The sequence below is a fragment of the Podarcis muralis genome, chromosome 14, assembly GCF_964188315.1.
Source record: "Podarcis muralis chromosome 14, rPodMur119.hap1.1, whole genome shotgun sequence".
NCBI lineage: Eukaryota > Metazoa > Chordata > Lepidosauria > Squamata > Lacertidae > Podarcis > Podarcis muralis.
In genome coordinates, this window is record NC_135668.1 from 30450664 (window position 1) to 30464525 (window position 13862).

The 13862-nt window shown below is 46.0% G+C and overlaps 2 protein-coding genes across 4 annotated transcripts; one reads left to right on the plus strand and one right to left on the minus strand.

Annotated features, from left to right (window-relative positions):
• Positions 1 to 2: 2 nt before the first annotated feature.
• On the plus strand, positions 3 to 6391 carry TSR3 (TSR3 ribosome maturation factor). 2 transcript variants are annotated; one of them, XM_077919153.1, is made up of 6 exons: positions 3 to 451; positions 1759 to 1952; positions 2584 to 2757; positions 5064 to 5127; positions 5272 to 5456; positions 6131 to 6391. In XM_077919153.1, the coding sequence occupies exons 1-5, from the start codon at positions 45 to 47 to the stop codon at positions 5438 to 5440; spliced, it is 1008 nt and encodes a 335-aa protein (XP_077775279.1). In that variant the 5' UTR covers positions 3 to 44; the 3' UTR covers positions 5441 to 5456; positions 6131 to 6391. The 2 variants fall into 2 exon arrangements, with proteins under 2 accessions (XP_077775279.1, XP_077775278.1); XM_077919152.1 differs by having other exon boundaries at positions 4 to 451; positions 5272 to 6391.
• Positions 6392 to 6642: 251 nt separating this feature from the next.
• On the minus strand, positions 6643 to 13022 carry UBE2I (ubiquitin conjugating enzyme E2 I). Of its 2 annotated transcripts, none has more exons than XM_028706318.2 (7): positions 12830 to 13022; positions 12129 to 12207; positions 11251 to 11334; positions 10494 to 10566; positions 9057 to 9166; positions 7968 to 8047; positions 6643 to 7288 (listed from the first exon to the last, which is right to left on the minus strand). In XM_028706318.2, exons 2-7 carry the CDS (start codon positions 12192 to 12194, stop codon positions 7225 to 7227), a joined length of 477 nt encoding a protein of 158 aa, XP_028562151.1. In that variant the 5' UTR covers positions 12195 to 12207; positions 12830 to 13022; the 3' UTR covers positions 6643 to 7224. The 2 variants fall into 2 exon arrangements, with proteins under 2 accessions (XP_028562151.1, XP_028562150.1); XM_028706317.2 differs by lacking the exon at positions 12830 to 13022 and adding an exon at positions 12482 to 12604.
• Positions 13023 to 13862: the final 840 nt, after the last annotated feature.

Here is a 13862-nt window from a genome sequence, read left to right on the forward strand (position 1 = left end):
GGGAGCCGCTCTATCCGCCTCTTCTCCCCTTGGTGCACGAGGAGATGGGGCGGAAGCGGCAGCAGCAACGGCGGCAGCGGCAGCCCCGGCCGGGACCCCCTCTCGAGGCCTTCGCGGAGGCGGAGGATGAGGAAGGCCCCGGCGGCGACTCCGGCCCCATCTCGGGCGGGGACCCGCTCCGTGGCCACTCTTCTTCCTCCCCCGTCAAGGGCGCGGCGGCGGGGTCGGCCGAGCCGGAGCCGGGTAGCGGCAGCGTCCAGGGATGCGGCGAGGTCCGGGCCTCGCCTTCTCCCCCGCTGGCCATGTGGGACTTGGGCCACTGCGACCCGCGGCGCTGCACGGGGCGGCGGCTGGCGAGGAAGGGGCTGGTGCGGACGCTGCGCCTGGGGCAGCGCTTCGGAGGCGTCATCCTCAGCCCCGCCGCCACCCGCTTCGTCTCCCCCGCAGACAGGTGAGCGGGGCCGGCGGAGCTAGGAAGGTGTTAGAAGAAAAAACTGCTCCCTTTTCCCTGATGGGGTATCCAAGAGCCCGTATAGAGTCCTTATGTAGGTTCTCTATCGGTAGGAGAAAATAGCAGAGGCCAACCAGAGAATATTGAGAAGCAAAGCAGCTAGTAAGCCGGATCTTTATTAAACAGTTGCAACAGGGTGCTCACTCACCACATGCAGGGGGGGAGCAGCAACCCAGAACATTGGTGTGCAAGCAGTTATATAGACTTTTGAAACTACCTACCCTGTAGCTCAAGACCCCCCCCCCAAAACATCATACATACATTACAGAAAGAGGTGATCCCCAGCAGAAATTTGTGTGTGTTGCTTCTCTTCTGTCAGCCAGGATACCTGATAATGCTTTATATGATTGCCTTTTCTGGGTAGCCTGGCCATTCCTTTGAGATGATAAATACTTAGTTCCTGAATTTCTTAAGCATATTGATAGTGTTAAAAGAAAATATGGAACATGTATTAATATCAATAAAGGTCAAGCCCTTACTTCCTTTTTAGATACTTGCCAGACTGCATTTACAGGCATCTAGAGGAAAGGGGTAGCCAGCAAAGACAGGAGGAGGGTTTCTGCACGTTTGAGGGGGAAAGGCAGGACCTTTCATCATGCTATACTATACTCAGGGCCACTCAATGGTAATGTTGGGCAGACAAAAGAAAGCAGCTCTTCACACAGCTGGTAATAAACTCTGGAATTTGCTCACTGAGAGGCAGTGATAGCCATCAACTTGAATGTTTTTCACTGAGGATTAGACAGATTCATGACAAGCCTATCAGTGGCTTCTAGCCATAATTGTTTTGTTCTGTCTCCATTGCTGCCTCTGAAGGAGTGCTGTTGTGTTCATGCCCTGCTTGCAGGCTCCCCTCAGGCATCTGTAAGAACAGGCTGGTCCAGCTACAGGGCTGCTTTCTTCTTAGTGCTCATGTGTAGGGCCAGTATGTGGAGCCTTTAAGACTGATACTTCAGGGCTGAGGTGCGTTCCCAGCCAGTGCTCTTTTTGGGCTGTGTTCAAGTGGATGCTTCCACAAGCTAGTGAGCTGATGAAACTTCACACCTTAGGATCAATGTAACGTTGCTGAGTCCTTGGTTATTCAGATTTGTTCAGATTTGGCCACATCCAGTGTCTTCGCATGAGAAGTCTGGCTTGGCGGTCTTGAGCAACTCACATCTGCTATCCTAACTGGATCCCAAAGCAGCTCCAGTGGGGCGAGAAACCAGCAACATCCTGGTTTGAAATTGCTGATGCTGTGTTTTTAGACAGATTGTGGCTCAGAATGGAATTGCGGTGATTGACTGCTCTTGGGCAAAGCTGGATGAGACGCCATTTGCCAAGATGAAGGGAAGCCATCTCCGCCTGCTGCCCTTTCTGGTGGCTGCAAATCCAGTGAACTACGGCCGGCCATGCAAACTCTCCTGTGTGGAAGCATTTGCAGCTACTTTCTACATTGTGGGTGAGGCTGGAAGAAAAGCTTGCAGGTCTAATTCTTTGCTGTAAAGTGGACTGTATGAATACATGCCTGTCTGTGTGCAGCCACGCCTTAGTGTCAGACATATTTCCTTGATGACTGGGGCAAGTTTGAAAATGTTCTGGGGGTCTGTGGCATCTGCTGAGGAATCTGGGGTCTGTTCTCTCCACATTCCCTCCCTTCTTTTGAGCAATGCTATAGGCTTACAGCAAGGTGTATGCGAATGTACACATTGCTCAATTACTTTTTGATAGGGACTTCTGTCTTTATTTTGAGCTACCTGCCTCTGTCCCAACTAACCGATTAATTGGAGAATGTGGTAAGATTTCTGAGTGATGCTATAAAATTGTCACCATAGGTCTTAACGTACCTCACAATGTCTGGACAGTTTTATCCTAATGTACCTCTTAATATGTTTCATTAACTGTGTTGTATTTTGATCCATGTATACAATGCACTTTTTATGCCAATGAAGTAGATAGATAGATGATAGATAAAAACTTACTTATTTCACAATGTCACCAGCAACTAGGAGGTATGGGGCTGGACAGCTTCTTTGCCTGCAAAGTACCTTGTAATTTTTTTAAAAATGCAGACTTTCTTGTCTTTATTTTAGGATTCTCTGATCTTGCCATAATCCTCTTACAAAAATTTAAATGGGGAAAAGTGTTCCTTGATTTGAATAAAGACCTCCTGGAGAAATATGCAGCCTGTAATTGTGAAGAGGAAGTACTGAAAGTTGAACAAGAGTTTCTGGCTCATGCCCAAGAAAAAGAAGAAGAAGAAATAGGTAAGAACCTACTGACTTTTACTTCTGAGGACCTTTGAGTCTTCTTAAACAATGCCTTGACATTGCCCTTGTCTCCCCTGCACCTCCCTGGTCAGGAAATCAAGTGGTGCTCAGTCAGAAAGATGCTCCATTCTTCTGGGATGAACATATGGGATCAGTCAGCCACATAACTTGGGTGCCCCCTAGGAGTGTGGGGAATCCCCAGCATAGAACTATACTTCATCACCAAGTGTCCCACATAATCCCATACATTCTAGAAGACAAGACAAAATGAGTACACCTGGAGAGAGACATAATTGAAAATACCGTATTTTTCGCTCTATAACACGCACCTGACCATAACACGCACATCGTTTTTAGAGGAGGAAAACAAGGGAAAAAACATTCTGAATGAAACAGTGGATGTATCATTTTTGTGCTTCATGCTGTGGCCACAGACATGTGATCTGATGGTGAATTTGGGGTGACCCAATCCAAAGATCCTGAGAATCCCTGTGGATCCATGCTTTGTAACCACGTTTTTGCACCATTGCAGCCCCAGGCAACAGTGGGTGCGTGCTTTTTTTGGTGCAGGCTGTAGCCATGGACATGCTATGTGATCTGATGGTGAATTTGGGGTGACCCAATGCAAAGATCCTGAGGATCCATGTGGATCCATGCTTTTTAACCACGTGTTTGCACCATTGCAGCCCCAGGCAACAGTGGGTGCGTGATTTTTTTGGTGCAGGCTGTAGCCATGGACATGCTATGTGATCTGATGGTGAATTTGGGGTGACCCAATGCAAAGATCCTGAGGATCCATGTTGATCTATGCTTTGTAACCACATTTTAAGTGGGGAGCGAAGGAAAAACAAAGAAGGGACATGAGAGGGGTGTGCAGAGAAGCAGCTGGCTAAGAATGCTGGAGAGGGATTTAACGGGTGGGAGGCAAAAGTTCCCCCCCAAGCCAGCCATCTCTCTCTCTCTCTCTCTCTCTCTCTCTCTCTCTCTCTCTCCCTCCCTCCCTCCCCTCTCTCTCCCTCCCCCTCTCTCCCTCTCCCTCCCCCCCCTCTCCCTCTCCCTCCCCCACTCTCTCTCCCTCTCCCCCAGCAGTACCGGAGCACAGAGACGACACTTTCCCCTCTGCTTGCCTGGAGGGGAGGGGCTTTCCCTGCTCTTTGTTCCGTTTCAGCAATCACAGCAACGAAACAGAGGAGGGTGGGCAGTAAGACCCTGAGGCAGAATGCAGGAAAGCTGCCACTTCCTCTTTTCAGGTTTCCCTTCTCCGTGACTCGCGATTTGACTTTTGCTTGATTTTTTGGCTCCAGGGACCACATATTCGCTCCATAACACGCACAGACATTTCCCCTTCCTTTTTAGGAGAAAAAATCTGCGTGTTATAGAGGGAAAAATACGGTACCTCCACCACAGCTTACCCATTCCTCCCCCAAAAACTAAGGAAAATCCCCACCACACTAAACAGGTTCACACAGACCATGCTTAAAGCATGGAAAGAAGAAGCAGGTAATCTGTCCTCAACCCCATCCCCACTAATCTCCCTGGCACACCACCCCACTATTGCACCACGCAGCACAAAACCTCTAGATAAAAATCTGGCAAGCCAAAGGCTTATACCGCCTAGCAGACTTCTACAAAAATAACAAACCCATATCAACACAAGAAATACAAGACAAACTAGGGGACACCGAAATGCCCTGGCCTAACACACCACCAAGTACATGCCCTTTTAAAGAATCCAGTAGTAAAATGAGCAGCGACTAGGCCCTTGACAACCTTCAAAAACCTCCTCCTAACAACAAAGGGCTGGTATCTACAATATACAAAATACTGCTCCTAAATCCCACAAACGCCCTCAACGTAATCAGAAAACAATGGTTCAACATTTGTTGTTGGAAAAGTGAAATTCAAGTATTAAATCACCTCAACTCAACATTTAGAGCTTTGTCATGGCAACACTAACACCTTGAGTTAGGCCTAGTAGCTCACTGTCAGCCAGTGATACTGGTTTCCTTGATGCAGTAATTATTGTCAATATAGACTAAAGTCTCTGCCCATCTCCCCTGCCTTCAATGACTACACCAGCTGGACTAACAAACCAACCCCACACTCCCAAGTTATCTACCATCAACTGCCTGTGGCAATTATTATTGGCATTGTACTGGTAAATTATTGCATATTGATTTTACTTTTAAGTCATCTTGGAATGATTTGCATTCTGAAAGATGGGATGTAACTGCATACATATGGTTCTAGAGAAGAAGAAACTTGGAACAAAAGCTTACCATTCTGCTTTTTTCTCTCCACAGACCCCTTTGATATTGACTCTGGAAAAGAATTTTTTAATCCCAACAGGCCTGCCAGAGCTTCAGGGTAAGAGCTTCAGGTTTGCAATCCTAAACCCACCAGGGGAAAAGTCCATTGAATTTAGTGGGGCTTACTTCTGAGTTGACATAGCAGTAGTGTCTCATTTTCCTTTTCCTTCTTGGTTTGTATTACACTGATCTCTGTTCATAGAATAACTGCTGGTGATGAAAGTTCCGATGAAGAAACATCTGATGAGGATGATGATGAGGATGATGCTGGAAAGAGTAGCAGCTCAGAGGACCTGAATGCAACATGTGCTGCACACAGCAAGCCAGCTGTGTGGAAGAAAACTAAAAACAAACCAAGGTTCCAATCCTGAGCATTCTTACAAGGAAGTAAGTCCCATTGAACTCAGTGATGGGGTTTGCTTTTAAATACAGCCTGTCTAGGATTGGGCTTGACTGCACTCTGCTCTGGTGACCCCAGTGGGTTAAGAATATATACAGAGTTGGTTGAGAACCTTCTTCTGTCGATAGCAGTCCCCACTTACTGCTAGCAAATGGGGCCTCACCGTCTCTCTTCTGTTGTAGTGGCCATATGCTGCAACTGTGGCACACTTTTAAATCGCCATTTCAGCTAGTTTCTACTAGTAGAATATGTTGTGATGTTGGAAGGAAATAAACTGGGAGAGGTTCCCTGAAAGTAACGCCTCCACCTCTCAATTCAGTACCTCTCCTGATACCCAAGAGAGGCTGTGGCCTGGTGGCTGGGAATGCAGATGCTGAATGAGAAGCTCCAGCTGAGATGGGCAGGCACCCTGACCCTTCTTATACTGCTGAGGGTGAAGAACACAAGGGACTACCTTGCTGGAGCAAGGCCGGACTCCACACACACACACCCCTCCAGTGTAGCTTTCAACAGTGGCTAATGAGCTGCCTCTGGGGGATCAGATGGTAGCAAAACAAAGGTGGCTGAAATTGTAGTGTTACAAAAGCACCCCAAGCCCATTGCAGTATTTAACCTGTGTCACTTGTGCCTTGATACAAAAAAAAAATTCCTCACTTTTCAGGCAAGAGGAAAGATGAAACTGCACTCTAAGCTTCCTTAGGTCACCAGTGGGGTGTGGGACAGTAGCCAATGAGAATATCACCAGGATAATGAAGCTACTGGGTCTGACAGATGCATTTTCAACCCTTCAGTCTCTTTATTGTCCAGCTAAAAGGATGCTTTGATGTGAAGGAAGGAAATCCTTATATGGCAATGTTGAAAAGCATACCCCTGCCCCCAACATGTATATTCATGGGAGTGGAATAAACACTAATGTACCAAACTTTGTCCTTTCATCCTATTAAGCCAAGCAGCCAAATGATGCACTATTGTATGTTGGATGCTTGAATACAGCAGTATAGTCACATGGAACTAACTACCAGTGGCTTTTCAAGATCTCACACAGATTTTTTTTAACTCCTGCTGCCTGGAATGACCATGGCATGATATCTCTCCCAAAGCTATTGAATGCCTGCAAGAGAGGTCACTCCAAAAGTGACAAGTATATTAAAGGAAGAAAGTGAGACAAAAAGCTTTATAGAAACAAGTTTATTTACTCTAAACAGCAACACAGACAAAACGCCATAAACACAAAGGAAGTGATGCAGAATCAAGATGCTGGCTGACTTTGGATCTGGAGGCTTTTAAGCAACAACAACCTAATTTATTATTGGTAGAAATCAAAAAAGGGGGTGGAGGGCATGTTTTTTCCTTTTCTTCTTACAGCCAAGTAGAGGCAAAATATACTTCTAAACAGTTTAAAGCATGCCTGCATCAGAAAGCAAAGAAACTAGAGATACTAGTGAATTTATAGAAGTATAAAAGTTTATAGTTTTACAGCAGTTGAAATACTGACATCAATATTAAAATAAAAGCAAGTTTTACATAACAATCAAAAATACAAAAGACTGAAGGAAGAGACCCTGTATGAAAAAACGGGGGGCAATTCAGCAAATTTAGAACTGTATACAAGTGGCGAATATGGAAAATGGCACACATACAATCCCCTCCCCTAAGTGACTATTAATTGTACATAGTGACAATAGATTTGCAAAAGTTTTGTAAACAAGTTCTTGCCAATTAATCCCTTCCTTTAAGATGCTGGATGACAGGAGCTTATGATGGTGCAAACTTCTTGGCTTGTGCTCGAACCCTCTTTTCATATTCCACTCTGTTTTGGCTAAAAAGAGAAAGGTGACTTGACTTTTAAAGATCTCTCTGCATGAGGCATTCTGTATCAAGCCCATAGCTTGAGATAATCAAACACTGAAGACCCCACATGCAGAATACTCAGAACACTGGGATCTAAGAGATCTCCCAGGAGTTGCTGACTGGAGATGGAAAGGGGTATGGATATGAATTAGGAAGGTGTCTTTTTTACAAGCAACATGGTTAACATAGGTGAGGCAATTCACAGAATCAAAGAATTGCAAGGTTGGAAGAGACCATGAGGGTCATCTAATCCAATCCCCTGCAATGCAGAAATCTTGCGGCCCAACATGGGGCCCAAACCCACAACCCTGCGATTGAGTGTCTCATGCTCTACCAACTGAACTATTTCAGCCCCTGCTACTTGCACAGAAGCCTCACTGGTGCCAACAGCTCCTTCCTAACACAAACAGTCTTGGAGGAAGGGCAGCGATTCACTCCAACTTCTGAAGCAGCTGCCTCCTGCATTTTTAAAACCCTGCATTTTTGTCTAGTTTAGCCCCAAAGTGTTACACAAATGCTTACCTACTATGATTGGCAGGGAAAGAGACACGGTGGATATTTGGTTCTGTCTTTTGAGAGGAAGTATCAGTCTATTATGACTGCAATTGTCAAGGGGTATGACATCAGAGCAGGTGAAGTCTACTCACCAGTAAATTGTGTAAGCCTCTGCTTGAGCTGGGTCCTGAATATTTGGTTCATTTAGGAGTTCTTGGATTCCTAACAAGATCTATGAGCACAGAAGAAAAGAAACACCCTTCACGCAAGTATTGTTATAAAACAGATTTTAGTCTGCACGAGAAAATGCAGTTGAAACATGAGAAGCTCCCTGTGTGGCCACAATGAATTTGAATCAAATATATACTAAACCGTTTTTAATTTTAAATCAGATTGTTTAGCTTAGTTATTCAGTGCTCTCTAAAAATAAAGACAGACATTCCACTCAAAACAGTCTCTTAAACATGAACCCAAGACCTTTCCAAGTACACTGAATTATATCCTGCTGTTCCAATGATTTGGGGTGTACACGTTGGCTTCTCATGTCACGGAGAAACATGGACTGTAGCCAGCTGAAGTCCACCCCGAGCGTGACTAACATTGCACACGGAGTTTGACTAACATTGCACACAACTCATTGTCTTGCCAGAGAGCACTCTTGCTTTCTGGAAAGCTCCAGGCAGGTAAAGTCCAACCCTAAGTATGTTTATGAAAGGGACTTGAGTTCAGGGTGCAAAGCGACTGCAGCCTCTCTCTTTGCTAGTGTTCTAATGGAAACTCTAGATTCCACAATTGTTTTGCTTCCCATAGCAGTTCTATGTTCTCTAGAGCAAAAAGTATGATGGCCACATAACCAGAAGTTTTGGGCTATGTTTCAAGGCAGCAAGACTCCCAGGTTAACTGCAACCAGATGAGTTAACTACTTCCGCCACTCAGTATGCATGTTTGCTCAGGAACTACGTGAATCAACAGCTGCCAGGGAGCACTGTTAACTGGTAAGATATATGCTTGGATGCAGAAGGTCTCAGGCTTAATCTCCAGGTACAAGAAATGCACAGTAGGTGAGAGGGAAGAATTATCTGCCTGGAGATAGACTGCCATTCAGAGCAGGCAATACTAGTTTCCTGCATTTCTGTAATTTTTGCCAAGAAAAGGGGCACTTGGCTCAATTTAAACCCACCCAGGGAAGTGTCTATCCCAGCCTCCTGTAGCTCGTTTTTTGTGTAGAGAAATATGCATACCTGTTTAATTGTGATTGCAGGCCTCCAATCCTTATCCTCTTCTAGGATGGACAGACACACAGTGCCTGAAGGGTACACATTTGGATGAAATAAGGGTGGCTCAAATTTGCCTGCACAAGAGAAGACCTAGTTCAGACATAAAGCCAAGCAATTATGTGGAAAGGCTTCATCTGTCATCATGTGACTACTCCACTGTAGGAGAAAAAAACCTTTTTGCCATCACACAACTTGCGCTTTCCCAGGTTGCAAGGGAAGAGGGTGATTTGCGCTTAAAAACCTGGGTGAGAAAATCCTACTGGGATACATCTGCTGGGCTTCTGCTGCTCTTAGGCAGAAAGCTGAATCAATCCCTTGCTGAATCAAAGGAGCATCAAGTAAATTTATTTGGAACAATCACACTTGGATCAACCAATCAACACACTGCTCATCACTCTCATTCAGGGGATGCTGTCTGAGAACACCACCTACAATCTGAAGAACTGCAGCTTAGGAGAAAGGCACGCGCGTGCACACACACACACACACACACACACTTAAAGTGGAGGGAGTGGAGAGCAAGTGAGGGGAAAATATGTCCTCTGGATGCATTCCTAACAAGACCAAGTGAAACATTCAAGGAAATAAAGAAAACAGTGAATTCAAATAAGGGCAACAGGCAATAGAGCCTAGAAAGTTATATACCACTACTATTATGTTTATTTATATACCGCCTTTTTCTATCACAGGGATTCAAGGCAGCTTACAACTAAAATAGAAACAGTGAAATACATCCGGGGGGGGGGGGGGATCATAAAAAAACAAATATCAGTAGAAATAAACTTTCATCTCTTTATCCTCGTTTTAAACCAAAAGGGAAAATATTAAAATATTTTTAAAATATTTTTCTGCCTGTTGCACAAAAGGTCATTCGAGGCAGTTATTAACAATGTTAAAAAGAAAAAAACTATTAAGAGCAGCAAAACTGGAGCAGCCTAACATCTAAGGATCCTTGGGGACACCAGAAACTGTGAAACAACAACACAGCTTTTGTTTGTCACTTGAGGGCCACTTTCCAGAGCTTCTATCCATAAGAAATCAGAAACAATTTCAGGACAAAACGGGGCAAAGGAAATAATGAAGACAGCGCTCCAGTGGTTCAGGACAATTTGTTCTCCTATTCCAGGGACTCCTAATATTTGTACAGGCAAAAATGAAGAAATCTGGTAGAGAAATAATACATTTCTTCAAGTACTTTTAGATCTGGCCACTATTGAAAGCATCCTGTGAAAGGAATGGATTTCACAACACAGGTGGCAAACTATTGTGTTGCTAGGGTCACTACATCATTTAACAACCTTAATCTGAAAGTCTTTCATTATTTTGTTTACTTTGCAAGATTTAAATACTGCTTAATCAAAAAATATTTCTAGGCAGTTTATATGAGTTAATCTCACTTACATTTTGGGGGTGAGGAGGGATAATCATCCTTGAAAAGCATCCGTAATTTAAATAAGCCTCCTTCCCATGGTGTCTGTCAGGAGAGCATAGCATAGGTTAGAAATATTGAGTGATCTAGGACCAAGCTGCCTAGGCTAGCATACTCTCCAGAGGTGTATAATGAGAATATCAGGCAGCTACAAACACACACACATATATACTTCAAGATACACAACTAATGCAGCAAAGTATTGCAAATCCACTGTGAAAGATTTACACCAAGTTAAAATATTGCTTTTCTTACAGCTGCTTTAAATCTCCCTCATTTTAAGAACATGCTAACATTTCTTTTCATACAAGCCTTTTTAGCCTATTCTACCAGTACTGAGTAGATACAACTCCAGTCTTGCCAATACAAACTTTCCTGTTAAGAGCAGAATGACAATAATTCTGAAAAGCATCTTCATGCCCTCCAATGGAGACACCCGGGCCACTCAATTCCATTGCCTTGAGAGTTTATTAGGAGACAAGCAGCAAACTGTTTCAGAACGACCAATCAAACATCCAGCTGAGAAATAACTAGGACACAAATTGATTATTCCTTTTTGCAGTTAACAGTAATTTTGGCATGAATGGAAATTTAGTCATTTAACTAAGTATTTTTCACGGATGGGTGAAATCATTTTGATATAACAGAAGTACCCTTAAACTAGACCAAACATAAAATACTATCTTCCAAGAACAGAACAGTAATGTTTGTAGGCATCCAAAACCTTACCCCTTTCTTTCCTGGAATAGCACATTCCCAATTCATGAGATTCATCGTACCATCTGGATTTTTTGTTGGTACTGCTACAAAACCCTAAAACAATTAAAAGGTTAGCTGAAGATGATGTGAGATATTATGACAACATACAGTGTATGCTAGTGAAAGGGATAGTCACAGAACCTTGTGCTCCTCCAATGTCAGTCCTACTCACAGTAGGCCTATTTAAATTAATTGGCATGGCTAACTTTGAGTATGGCCAACAATGGATATTACACTGTTTAGGACTTCAGACTCACTGTGGCCGTGTACATACTTTATCAGCATGTTGAAGACATTCAGAGACTAGAATTTCAGAGAGAAATCAAGTGCATTTTTATGCAATAGCTAAGTGATCATCTTTGTTATTTGTTGTAGAACAGAAATGTGTAAAATATTGGTTGTGGCTCACCACTAGCCAGTTTCTAGTGAGCCACTGATAGTGTCCAATAGCTGCTTATAATTTTGGAAAGAATACAGGCACTTGCCCTGATTAAAGGCACTCAGGGAGCCTTTGAAAATCATTTGTTTACAATGTGCAGCTTTTTAACAAAACAAAAAAAATCATTTAAAATGTGTCTCTTCAAAAAATGTTTATATTATTCCTTGGTGGCTATTTCTATTTAGCATTTAAATACAGTGCTGCCTACAGATTCTACATACTTTTTACTAATGCAAGATTAAGTACTGTGCTTATTCACTTATTATCAACTATTTCATTTTTTGAAAAAGCCTCTCTGCTGAGCTAATGGTTCTTTCGGAATGTTGGAACACCTAAAAGGGGCTGGAGTTATGTTAGAAACAAAACCCTCCTCCTCTTCATCTTCACAGTGGGAGATGCTGCCACTTACAAACGGGTGGTCCTTCCTCCAGGCTTTCCTCTCCTGCGCAAGTCGGCTGAGCGCAATCCCCGACATATTCAAGGTCCTTCTGCAAGACAAAACAGATGCCAGTCAGGGCACTGAAGTTTTCCGCATCGCCGCCACCGAATGGGCCGCAAAAAACCGTCTTGGGGCGACTTTGCCACCGCAGCCCCGGAAACTGTCAGCTTTCCCGACGAGGCGGGAGGGGGAAGAGAAAGAAGGATCCCAGGACCCTGAGCCTCTCCCCCCTCCCCGGGCGCTGCTGCTTCCCGCAGGCCGCCGCCTCCTCCCTCCCCAAGTCCAACAACCGGGCGGGCGGGGGGAGGAGGTCGGAGAAGTACCGCGGCCTAGGAGTCCCGTGCGAGCCCTAGGAGCATCGCCGCCGCCGCAGGAAGGCCCGGCCCCGGAGCAACCAGCCCCGCCTCGGCGGAACCCGGCTATAGGCCCGGCCCGGCCTTCTCCTCACCCCGGAGGCGGAGCGCGAGCAGCCAGGCCTGACCTTGAGGGACCAGCGGGAGCCCCGGGAGGAGGCCGAGAAGGCGGCCGCTCCGCGGACTGAGAGGCCTCCGCCGCGCGTTTCCCTCTCCGCCTCCGGGCTGCCTCTAGGCCCAGTCCGCCGCCGCCGCCTCCTCCGCTTCCCGCTCCTGCCCGCGGCCTCTTCCTAGGCGTCCTCCCGCCAAAGGCCTCACCGTGTAGCGGCCGCAGCAGCAGCTCCCGCGCGTGTCCCGGATTCAGGCGACGGCGGCGGCGGCGAATGACCCGGATGTTCCCTACTCGCCTCCCCCCCTTTTGTCTCAAGCCTGGACTTTCCCTCGCAGGAAACGGAGCGCGTCGGCGCAGCCTGTCCCTCGGCGCGACCCGTCCGCCAAACGGCGCCTGCGCAGTGCGCGCGCACTTCAGCGCCACAGCCAGGCCGGGCAGCTCAGAGCGGGACGACTCTGCGCGGGTAGAGAAGTAGGTTCCGCCCAGGGGCGGAGCGAATTCTCCGCCAATCCATGGAGTTGGGCAACCGGTGATCCCACCTCTGGGGGTGGGGCTGGTTGCCATGATGACGGGAGTCGCTCTGAGGACCCGGATGGGGCTCGACTGCCCCTCCCCTTCCTCCCCATTGGAGCTTGGCTGGGAAGCTCCGCCCCCACAGCGGGCCACACGTGGAGAACACCGGGGCAATCCTGCCAGGTGGGGGAGGAGAATAATAAAATATGTAATAAATGTAGTAGTAGTAATGCTGCGAGGCCAAGATGCGACCCTCCCTGCGCGACCAGAGCCGAAGAAGGGCGGGTGGGTTGGCTGGAGCAACGAGGTTGGAAGCCGAACTCCAGCTGCGCCCTGAAGAGGCTGGGACACCGCTCCGATACCGCCCTGCAAGCGCAGCCCCAGAAACCAAGACCCACAACGGCAGCTTTGTTAGAAAGGAGACGTTTATTTCATGCACTTTACAAGGAGCGAGTGTAACGAAACTTTTCTTTAAAACATCCACACATATCAGTAATATATTTGTTCCAGAAGTGACACATCCACCTGAAAACGAACTAGAGATGCCTCGAAAGGAACTCCTCTAAGAAATCTTTCGTTTTGTTCTGCTCACAGCCAGGCCAAAAGTACAGAGGTGGGGAAGGGTGCAATGCCAGGTGCCAAACTGCTGCAAAAAGTACTCTTCAAAGATAAAGAACTGGTGCAAAAAAAGAACTATTGCTAATCCACTGTCTGGAAGATAAGATT

Excerpts from the sequence above, each read along its gene's own strand:
- UBE2I (XM_028706318.2), bottom strand. The coding sequence starts at position 12,194 with ATGTCGGGGATTGCGCTCAGCCGACTTGCGCAGGAGAGGAAAGCCTGG. Across the intron at positions 10,567-11,250 it reads CTATTCCAGGAAAGAAAGGG|ACACCATGGGAAGGAGGCTT; the intron begins GTAAGGTTTTGG and ends CTCTCCTGACAG. Across the intron at positions 8,048-9,056 it reads CTGCAATCACAATTAAACAG|ATCTTGTTAGGAATCCAAGA; the intron begins GTATGCATATTT and ends CTGTGCTCATAG.
- TSR3 (XM_077919153.1), top strand. The coding sequence starts at position 45 with ATGGGGCGGAAGCGGCAGCAGCAACGGCGGCAGCGGCAGCCCCGGCCG. Across the intron at positions 452-1,758 it reads TTCGTCTCCCCCGCAGACAG|ACAGATTGTGGCTCAGAATG; the intron begins GTGAGCGGGGCC and ends CTGTGTTTTTAG. Across the intron at positions 1,953-2,583 it reads AGCTACTTTCTACATTGTGG|GATTCTCTGATCTTGCCATA; the intron begins GTGAGGCTGGAA and ends TCTTTATTTTAG.